Below are 10,540 nucleotides of genomic sequence, written 5' to 3' on the forward strand. Positions count from 1 at the left end.
CATCATCAAGCTCGTCAAGAGCGAGGTCACCATCATCATCAGCCTGATTCACTCCCTCGTTGGCGACATTGTCGAGCTCCTTGGCGAGACTGTCGAGATTGTCGGTGAGGAGAAGGAGCAGATCATCTCTTGCGTCCTTGAGCTCGTCTTTGAGATTATCTACTGCCTGAAGCACGTCATCAAGGTTCTTGGCTGCAGTAAGTTTGCACAATAATCCAAGATTCGTAAGAATAACTCTTGCTGACCATTCACTAGGCATCTTCGAGCTCCTCGGCCCCATCGTCTTCGTCCTCCTCACCGTCGTCTTCCACCTCCTCTGCTCCCTCAACGGCCTCATCGAGGGTCTCTTGGAGCTCGTCTGCTCCGTCCTCGGCGGTGTCATCGGCCTCCTCCTCGAGGTCCTTGCCGGCCTTCTGCCCATCGTTCTTGGCCTTGTCGGAGGTATCCTCAAGGCCATCAACCTTGGCGGCCTTCTCTGCAGCGTCGGCAGCATCCTCTAAATTTCTTTGCTCACTGGCATTGAGATTTAACCGCAAACGCTCTTCGATTGGTTTAGTATATGGCAGCCGGCGAACATGGACATAGAGCACTCAGGTGCAATTACTTAATATCACCTTTCGAGTAAATATTTAGCGTCAAATATGTTACTTGAAATGGAAAAATATACATTTTTACATCTTACTCTGCAATCTTCATTCTTTCGTGACGCAACAAATCTCGTTGACCGCTTGAACCGTGATAATAGAGTCACATCATTTGACCACGTATCACATTGACAAGCAGCGCAAAGTGTTACTGAGTCGGGTATTATTTATGGTCATACGTCATCCCGTTCGTCACTGGCATTATCTTGCGCTTTGAATCGATTGTTGTCGGCTGATCGTAAGATGCCTAGGTTGACAAAAAACTGACACGGTCGGATAGTATAGTCATATGAGGAAACGCGTGTCATCTACCACTGATTGTTTAGGAACGAACAGCTTCAGCGGTGGCCAGCTTGATGATGGGAGTGTTGTATAAAAGCATAAATGGTCTCAGACTTGGGTCGGTCGTTGAATGTCTGCAAGTCTACGCTCTCGAAATGCCAAAGTCGCTAGCCAATTTGACACGTACATATACAAAAAGGTTGCCAGAACGAGAAACATAGACGCAAGAGGCGCCAAAATTGAGAAGATGGTGAAACTATAAGAAGCCGACTGAAAGGCTGTGTTATCAGCAAGATGTGTAGTAGCTAGGCCAACTTGCATCGCTGTGAGAACCATGGCGATATACACTGTTGTCGAGGTGAGCCACGCGAACTGGTCGTGAAAGAAATCTCCATAGCAATTCCATGGAGGCATATAAGAACGAAAAGAGGTAAGATATTGCGGCTTGTTCAACCGGCTGAGGCGCAGCTCTCCGTAATAGAAGCACTCATCGATATGAGCGTAGATGTGCTCCGTGCTCAGCTCTGCGGCGAACTCCCTCCAGTCATCCCATTCGACTTCCTTGGGAATAAGGCGGTTGTCCTTCGCAAATTGAAAGTCGCTCTCGTGGCAGATCAGCGCAGCGTAGGAGAATAGGAACCCCAAGGCACACCTCCAAAGTCTCCGACGATCGCAGGGTGTCAAAGTGGTTCGTGAGCACCGGTGGCCTTGACAAGAGAGACAATGTGTCCAGAAATTGGGTGCCAGCAGAAATCGTGGAATGGGTTTGATGTGGAAGAGCCCTACCGTCCAGACGAGATGGAGATCCATCTGTTCGGCTACGACGACCTCCCTGCCGAGCATCCGTTGATAGTGGAGGGGGCGTGTCGGCGTTGGCCGTCCCGCAAACCATAGCCGTGGATTCAGTTGGACTAAACGTCCAAGCCCCAGCTCTTTCTCCAGAAAGGCGCTGCTATGTGGTGTCGCAAGGGTGAGGTCAGCATTGTCTGAACCCATCCGAAAGGAGACTGGAAGAAGTCTTTGCAATTGGTCTGGAGAGAATGCTTCTGTGAGGAGATGAGTATGAAAAGGGACAAGCTAAAGTAGTCAGTGCCAAGTCCATGGCACCCGCCTGTTCGGCAAAATGAGAACATGTGAGTACCTGAGCTTCCCCTTCTTCCTTCGTTGACGGCTTCTCCATCCACGTTGTTTGTCTGGCGGCGGATACCCACGGTGGCATGTGGTGGTGTGGGAGAGCGCAGAAAGAATTGACTAAGCTATGAGGATGTCGAAGCTATCTTCCTCGCGGTGTCCAAATTGTTTCAATTTTGTCAAGGGTGTATCGATCGTCTCGATAGCTGAAAGGTCTCACATGCCATTGGCCACAGAAGTACCGAGCAGGTCCCCCTGCTTTAGCCGCTGGGCAGACTGCTGGGGCATTCTATCTTTTGGAGTTACTCATAGGTCAGCCTGATCTGCCCCGCCCCCCGAAGTCTCGAAGGGGGAATCGTCGCGCGGACTATCATGTGCGGCTAACATCCTATGCATGTACGTCCGCGATGAAACGAAGTATGAAGGAATGTATCCGCAACCTGGGAAGCTTACAAAAGACAAATCACATGCCTTTAATACTGGACACAAGGCTAGAGATCGGCCAAACACATTTGATAGCGTCGAGAAGGAGTTTAGGTTTCACAAACAAGGGCATGCTGCGAACAATAATGGAGGTGATGGCGGTGGTACTGGAAATAGCCCCGAGATTGGTGCCGAGGATGTTACGAGTGAGGGTACTGAAGCCGCCGCTGAGGACGTTGATAGGAAACGGGGCGGGAAAATGGACGGCAATTACGTTCAATGACGGAGGAACAGAATGCCGCATATGTGGTGTTGTCACGCTTCTGGAAACAAGATTTTGGGTCCTGCCGAACCTGCATCCGTGGATGGACTTAATTCCCAAAGCTCAGAGATATCTGGAATAAGCAATTTCTATTGATATAACATCAAGCCCTCCTCATCTCTTGCCTCCCGCCTCATCTCTTCACTCGTGCAGATACACAACTCCCAACTCGTGGCATTGGGCTGCCCCCCGACGCCCCAGTAGTAGCACTCGTCAGGATTAGAGTCCACGATCGCGTACCTACGAGCAATTATCCACGGGTCAAGAAATGTTGTTGTGGGCTCTTTATCGCGAACCGCCGCGTCGTCGCACTCAGAACATGTTCGTGGTAGATCAATGGGTTCCATGCCCAGAGCCCTGGCTCTCTTCTCGAGGTACTCAACGTAGTAGTTTCGGTTGGGGCTGTCTGGGTATCTCGGACTTTGCGGAAACCTTGAACTTCGTTCCTCCTTCTGTGTTGCCTGATTCAGGAGCTCTGAGCATGGCTTTGGCGCAAGTTCGTCCCAGAAATCCCTGTAGTCGCCCGCGATACACGCCATGGCGACTTGCAAGTTCATATCAGGCCGACGGCGGACAAGTTCTCTCAAAGTCGCTTCCGCAGGTAGCAAGGGCCACCATATCAAATGTGGCATGGCAGCTTCAGTTGGAGAGTCAGGTGCGATATGCGACAGATCGTTCACCATGATGAATCTGGCGAGGACGGCTGTCTTGATTGCGTGGTTGCCATATTCTAGTTTCTGGAGAGACCACCATTTGGCAAAGGTGGTATTGTTGTAGATGCCGCGGATGACGGCTGCTTGTTCGTCATGGAGCATCTTAGGCCGGCGCAAGCGTACATAGCGCTCTATATTGCCCTCATAAGCAGCCATGAGGATCAAGGCATCCTTGTTGGTAGTCGGTAAGTGCGAGAGGAGGGGAGTATAGAAGAGCGCGATGTGCCCGGGGGCAACTTCCTCGATGTTAGTCTTCTCTGATGAGAACTCATCGACTTGGAAGTCCTCAGTGATGTTGAAGTAATGGTTTCCCCACTCCTTGCAATCCTTTAGCCCAAGTCGAAAGTCCAAGGAAGACCGGACTGCCGTATCGCCGTTCATGAACGCAGGTGACAATGGGCTCGTTGTATTGCTTGAGCGGGTGTAGTCATTGAGAATAGCGTAACAGACAGGTTGAAGCATGATACAGTCAAATATGACCTTGGATCCTTTCTTTGAGGAATTGTCCCTGGCTTCCTCGGCAACAGAGACCTCCGGAAGAAGATGAAGCTCGCTGTACAGATCGGCATACCCGGCGACTGCGCACGCCCGCCCAACAAGATATCGCATATCGGGGTAGCGCGTTGACAAGACCCGGTAGGTATCCTCGCTAGCGATGTCTGGGTACCAAATACAATAAGGCTTCTCATCATCGGACGTCATGTCCGGGATCTTGTCACTCATGATCAGCCGGGCGTTGCGGGCACGGGCGAACGACCTGTTATCTGAACCCAAGCAGAGCTTGCGGACTGGCTCTGACATGGCAAACGCCTCGTTGTGACGGATGCCATGAATTACGCATGCAGACATCCATGTTCCGTCAAAATTGTCCGGCAGCCTCGTACCGCAGAGTGCTTCCAGATGGTCCTCGCCCGGAGGTGGTTGAACGTGAGCCCTATAACGTAGAATGGCGTGTTCATCTTTTTCATGAGATTTTCTCCTCTCTAGGAGTTGAGGTGAAGACGACATCTTTGTCGTGAATGGAACGTTATGAGAATTAGGAACATGTGACGGGCGATAACATGAAGGGATTGATCGGATGGAATACTTTCTCTTATGATTCCATTAGCTCTGCGGAGTCAAAATGGCCTCAACACAGACCCGCTATAATTGTCCCGCAGGCAGGGTTTAGAAGTCAGAACCAACACGAGGTGACCTCTATCAATCCCGGTCAACAGCATAACTGCGCAGACCGCACATCGGTGACTTGAAATGTCTTCAGCAACCTTGGCCCATTCGTTATTACCAATGATTGCTATCATCTGTCAAGGTTACGGCTCATATGCGTCGTCTGCCACACAGCATCATCCTGATCAACGCTCAAAACGACGAATCCCTGCCGTTCCCAGAACTTGATCGCTCCCGGTAGGAACGGATGAGTATGAAGGTACAACTGTTTCAGGCCCGCTTCCCTCGCCGCCTTCTCCAAAGCAGAGACTAATCGGGATGCCAGTCCGCCGCGCCGCCAAGCCGGGACCACGAAAAGTCTCACAACTTCAACGACGCCGTCGGGTAGTAGAGTGAGCTGGGGAAATCGGTAATCGTAGTGTTGATATCCAACTGTCGCAATGATTTGGTTTTCTGATCGCGCGACCATAAAGGCGCCATCTGGGTGGTTGAAAAATGTCTTCTGGAACGTTGCGAGATCTTGCTCGGCCTTCATGGCACGCCATTGCTCATCCAGATGCGGAAACATGTCCGCGCGTGCTTTCTGGGCGAGTTCTAGAATCTCTGGCGTGTCATCTATTGTCGCTGGCGAAATTTGGATATCCATGATGCTTTTCTTGGTGGGCTGATCTTGTCGGCTTATCGGGGCTAGTCGAATAAATTAATGCCAAAGTGGTGATCGGAGGATTTATCCGCGGCAATTCGTGGGCGGCGATGTGACAATAATGTGTTTACGTGTAGGAAAACTTAAGAAGAGGCATGAAAACAGAACAAAGAGATATACGAATAGAGAGGCCGTCTCTTATTTTTAAACACAGAGCTTAGTAGGTGATTAAGTTTGAGAGATTGATTAGATATAGCGAGATCGGCGTCTTCATTATCTCGGCGTTCCCCACAGACTGTTCGCTTGACCTCAATTCGTGGAATAAAAGCTGACTAATAATTGCCTCACACAATTTGCCAAGGCGCAACCAACGTTGTTGAACTAGGTTTCCCTTGCAAAATACTAACGTTCTCGCAACGAGTAATTTCGCGACATTCCCCAAAGGCCATCATTCAAAAAAATGTTGTTCAGATTAATGTGAACCTGGATGGTTGGGCTGTTCATTCACTTTAAATCTTCAATTTAGTAGTTACGATCTACTGGTGATCCACCATTCAAACTTGAAACTATGACGATTTGAGGACAATAGAGCAGCTAATGGCGCATTTTCCACAGTGCCGTGATATTGCAGACTATATGACTGTAAAAGTGTTGAAGGAGCGGAGTCTCTTGTAGTTGTGAACAATGTTAAATGCAGGCAATCTTGCGATTACTCGGGGGATCGGGGCATTCCACCGAAGTTTGTCAAATGGTTGCCGAATGAGACTTTAGGATCGATAGACAATATAAAATAGTTGTATCGTAGGAATAGAGGGTTGGCAAGGTGTAAATTTGAGAGTTGATGAGAGGGAAGGGCTGACGCGGTGCAGATCTTGAGCGGTGGGCAAACTCTGGGCTTAATCTGGGCTTCAATCCCACATGACTTCAGTAGCGGAAGCCAGAATGGAGGTCAGCACCGTGATTATGGATGGCTCCGAGATAAAAGTCCTCCATCTAAATCAGGCACCAGCCCCTTTATTTGCAGGCTGATCAAGGTTAGTCTCCAATCCAATATGAACCAATATGACACTCATGTGTTGAGGATTCGACGTTGTGGCCCTGGGAAAGCAGATTTTGCAAGTGCAGTAACCATTGATAATACCAGTGAAACGTTGATCGTACTGAGATGTAACGTACATGAGTAGATTTATGTACAAGTTTTTGATTCGCCGAGTAGACACAACGTCTGGGAGATTCAACAACCGAGAAGTCTTCATGCCTTGAAATACCCCCTCCATAGCCCTTTAAACAACCTCTCCGGGTCGTAGATATCGGAAATCTTTCTCAAACGGTCGTGGTTCTCGGATCCATAGCCTCCGTAGACATCCTGATGCTTGCCCGCGTAGTTCATATAGATGTAGTTTGCCGCAAGGCCTCTCTGCTCTGCAAGAGCATCAATCTCATCAATCAGCTTTGCGACGCTTTCCTCCACAAGGCAATCCAACTTGGACGTCTCCCAGTGCGTTGTGACCTGAATGTGAACGAGCGGGCCTTCTTCTGGCGCGAGCCCGAGGGCATTGCCGCCATTCTTCTGCATCGCCTCGATGATGTTGGTTGAGATCGGCTGATACACGAGCAGAGGTGACAATGTTGTGTTTGTTTTGCCGGCGGCAGCCATAACATCCTGGGCATGAGCCTGCCACAACTGAATAATGTCCTGGAGGAGCTGGGCTGAGCCCTCTTTGAGGTAGACAGAAGTACCTGACCACGACTTGCGCATACCATAGGGTTCTGAAAGGTTGATCGTATGAGTAGAAATGTTGGCCACCAGTGTCGTTGTTGAAACAGCCCCGGGAACGGCTATCGCGTCAACGAAGACGGGTGGCACATCTTCTGCAACCATGGGAGGTTTAGCGTGATACATGTAGTTCGCAATGATGTCGCCATAGCCTGGAAAGTTCGTAATCACGAAGAACGTGTGTGCATCGTGGTCTGATGGTAGACCATCAACAACCAGGTCGACGAATGCCGGCACGAGATCTGAACTGGAAGCTAGAGTGTAGATGGGGTTGTAAAGCCACACATCTCCCTGCTCAAAAGCGACGAGGTCGAACCGGGTCACGACGCCAAAGTTGGAGCCTCCACCCCCACGAAGTGCCTAGTATAAGTCGGGGTTCTCAGACGTGGAGGCGCCGACAATTTCGCCAGACGCCAAAACGACTTCGAAGTTGCGCACGTTGTCACAAGCCCATCCATACTCGCCTGAGAAGAAAGAGATGCCGCCTCTTAGGATGAGCCCGCTGACACCAACATCATTGACCCTGCCCCCGACGACGGCGAGACCTAGTGGATCGAGCACTTGTGAGACGTTGTACCAGCGGTTTCCAGGTCCAATGGACACTGTCTGACGGTCATCTGACACAGTCACCTGATTGATGCGTGCGAGGTCGACGGTGACACCGTCTTCGATATTCGATCCACCTGCGAACGCCATATGACCGCCGCTCTTGACTGTGAACTGTGCTCAGAGTGAGGTGAGGGTTTTGATAATGTCGGAAACCTCTCTCGCGCTTTCGGGCGTCACGAAGCAGGCTGGATGAACCTCGGCTTGTGGTGTTGTTGTTGTTGTTGTTGTTGTTGTATTTAACGCCGTGGCGGCCGGGCTAGAGCCCTTACCGCAGACCTCCCGAAGGGTATATGGCGTGGAGGGCCGTGAGCCAAGGCTACCTACTCTACAGTACGTCGTCTCTTTACATCGTCCTCCAAATCATGCCTTGTGGCCACTACGCGTTCTGTCTGTCCCCGGTTCCCGCTGGTGCCCCAGTTTCATTCTTTCCCAAATCGTCCCTTGGAATCGGGAGGTTCTTTGTAGTCCGCACTCACATCTACCTAGGTGTGGATGCTGCTACCGCAGACAGATCTTCTGGAAGAAGTCCGTCACGCGGAGAAAGGCCTCGAAGCCTCGTGGGTCGGTGATTAATCTCTTGAAGTAGGCCTCGAGAGATCCCATAGGACCTATGGGCTCGGGCATACTGCGAGAGTGGAGGGTCGGCCACCGTTGCCTCCTCGCCAGCGTTAGTCGACAGTAGACCAGGTGGTCCACGTCTTTCGCCTCTCCACAAGAGCACATCATTAGAGCGTCGTCGTGGTTGAAACGTCGGTGATATTGCTCGAAGTCCCCGTGACCCGATCGTGCCGCCAGCAGGTGATGTAACGTAGCCCGCGGCAAGGCCAGTTCAGGAGGGCTGGACAGAGCTGCCTCAAGCCCCAAGTCCGCGTACCGCGGCCTTCGCTCTTTATACCACCATCTCCTGTGCTGGCTTTGTAATTTTTCCCTTGCAAGCCGCTTGATGCCCGCTAGTGTTGCCATTTGACCCATCCGCGCCGGCAGTGTCGTTCCTTCTTTGGCCAGCCGGTCCGCGGCCTCGTTTCCTTCGATGCCCTGGTGTCCCGGGGACCAGTGCGTCCGTATATCAAATATCCTGGCCGCTTCTTGGATTTCGAGGAACGCGTCTTGTGACGAGTCCGGCGCCTTGCCGCGGATGCCTTGTATAACGCTGGTGTTGTCGATACATATGTGGATTGGATGACCGCGATTGGTGAGCAGAGCCCTTCTGAGGCCGGTTCGCGCCCCTTCGACCTCGGCGTCGAACACTTCTGCTAGTCCGAGTCGGCCGCACCCTTGCGCTATGCGTTTGGAGTCTCGGTAGATGACGAAGCCGTACCCCACGGCTCCGTTCGTCGCCCTGGAGCCGTCCGAGAAGACGATCATATGGCTTTCCGGTACTGTCTTTAGCCAGCGCTCGAAAGCTTTCGCAGCCTCTTCTTTGCATTGAACTACTATCTGATCCTGTGAGCTTGGCAGGTACTGTGATTGGAGGAACGTTGGTCTTCCGCATCTTGGCAGAAGTTCAGCCGTCCGTTGTAGTCTCGTCTGTTGCTGTCCCTGCTGGGAGAGCCGCGCGACTAGCGGGTGTCGGCGATCAATCCTCTGTAGTCGGACTGCGGCCCGTAAACGGACGCCTTCTAAGGCGACTTTGGCTGACGGTAAGCCGGCGTCTCGGAGGAGGCTACTGGTTGGCGTTGTCCTCCAGACAGGTAGAACGATCCTTGCTGCCGCTGTAATGACGCTGTCGATCTTCTGCACGAGCCCCTTCTGGCCTGTGTTGACGGGTCTTCCTTGGAAAGGCGGACTCGTGTCTGTCTCCGCTTGGCGTCTCGAAGCCGGCTTCGTGATACCTGCGTACCATGTTTCGGCGCCGAAGAGCGCGATCGGCAGTACGTAGGAGACGACGGCTTTTCGCACGGCGGCCGCTGGCAGTCCTCTCTTTGTGTTTGTAAGCTGCCTCAGGTGTTGAGCTGCCTTCTTTGCCGCAGCTACTCTTGTGTCGACGTGGTGCCGGAAGGACAGTCTCTTGTCGAACCAGACACCCAGCCAGCGTACAGGATTTGTCGAGGCCTTGACCACCAAATCCCCCGCCCTGACCTCTGGCAGCTCCGCTGGCTGGCTGTGCTTCCTAGTAAAGTGGATGACCTCGCACTTGCTCGGGTCGAAGGAGACCTTGTTCTCCGAGCCCCATCTGAGAATGCCGGCTGCGCTTCGGTTGAGTATTGCGACGTTGCTCTCCAGGGAGGGGCTGATGGCCAGAGTGGCGATGTCGTCCGCGTACCCGAATCGCGCGTCCGGGTCGTCTTCAAGGATCTCCGCGATGTAGAGCAGAAAGACGATGGGAGATAGTGGCGACCCCTGAGGCAGCCCGCATGACAGAGGAAAGTATTCCGTCGTGCTTTCTTCCAGTCGGACTCTGGCGATGCGGTTGCAGCAGAAGCTGAAGATGAGTCTAATCAAGCCGTGTGGCCATCCCTGCTGACGCAGTCTAATGACGAGCCGGTTCCGAAGGACGGAGTCGAACGCCCCTTTTACGTCCATAGTCAGAAGCGTCGCCGTGAGCCCTTTTAGGAGGGCCGTTTCGATATCGTGGGCGAGGCAGGTCGTCAGATCGACGGCTGACCTGCCTTGTAGAGCTCCGATCTGTTGCGGACTGACGATGCGCTCGACAATCGCCAGAGAAGCCATCCTTCTGGCTATTAGTCTCTCGAGTCCTTTGCCCAAGCACGAGAGGAGCGCGATCGGCCGCCAGGACCCGGGCTTGGAGGCATCCCTGCCGGCCTTCTGGATCATGACCACCTCAGCTCTGCGGAAAGGCAGAGGAAAGTGGCCGGCCCGCATACAGGA

At 52.3% G+C, this 10,540-nt stretch overlaps 5 protein-coding genes across 5 annotated transcripts; 1 reads left to right on the plus strand and 4 right to left on the minus strand.

Annotated features, from left to right (window-relative positions):
- On the plus strand, positions 1–500 carry BDZ83DRAFT_658554 (uncharacterized protein; the record flags this gene model as incomplete). The annotated part of the gene is made up of 2 exons (XM_060511044.1): positions 1–197; positions 256–500. Coding segments are annotated over 2 exons (442 nt in total), but the record flags the coding sequence as incomplete, so codon positions are not given.
- A 534-nt stretch (positions 501–1,034) lies between these two features.
- BDZ83DRAFT_714603 (uncharacterized protein) lies at positions 1,035–2,176 on the minus strand (the record flags this gene model as incomplete). The annotated part of the gene is made up of 2 exons (XM_060511660.1): positions 2,068–2,176; positions 1,035–1,972 (listed from the first exon to the last, which is right to left on the minus strand). Exon 2 carries the CDS (start codon positions 1,920–1,922, stop codon positions 1,035–1,037), a length of 888 nt encoding a protein of 295 aa, XP_060357073.1. The 5' UTR covers positions 1,923–1,972; positions 2,068–2,176.
- A 715-nt stretch (positions 2,177–2,891) lies between these two features.
- BDZ83DRAFT_725241 (uncharacterized protein) lies at positions 2,892–4,316 on the minus strand (the record flags this gene model as incomplete). The annotated part of the gene is made up of 1 exon (XM_060512730.1): positions 2,892–4,316. The coding sequence occupies one exon, from the start codon at positions 4,314–4,316 to the stop codon at positions 2,892–2,894; it is 1,425 nt and encodes a 474-aa protein (XP_060357074.1).
- Positions 4,317–4,565: 249 nt separating this feature from the next.
- On the minus strand, positions 4,566–5,552 carry BDZ83DRAFT_645506 (acetyltransferase). Its single transcript, XM_060509850.1, has one exon. The coding sequence runs from the start codon at positions 5,326–5,328 to the stop codon at positions 4,813–4,815; it is 516 nt and encodes a 171-aa protein (XP_060357075.1). The 5' UTR covers positions 5,329–5,552; the 3' UTR covers positions 4,566–4,812.
- An 894-nt stretch (positions 5,553–6,446) lies between these two features.
- Positions 6,447–9,203, minus strand: BDZ83DRAFT_746065 (FAD binding domain-containing protein; the record flags this gene model as incomplete). Its single annotated transcript, XM_060513203.1, has 4 exons — positions 6,447–7,462; positions 7,502–7,822; positions 7,865–7,911; positions 9,092–9,203. 4 exons carry the CDS (start codon positions 9,201–9,203, stop codon positions 6,578–6,580), a joined length of 1,365 nt encoding a protein of 454 aa, XP_060357076.1. The 3' UTR covers positions 6,447–6,577.
- Positions 9,204–10,540: the final 1,337 nt, after the last annotated feature.

Source organism: Colletotrichum acutatum (assembly GCF_030867785.1).
Source record: "Colletotrichum acutatum strain CBS 112980 chromosome Unknown BDZ83scaffold_330, whole genome shotgun sequence".
NCBI lineage: Eukaryota > Fungi > Ascomycota > Sordariomycetes > Glomerellales > Glomerellaceae > Colletotrichum > Colletotrichum acutatum.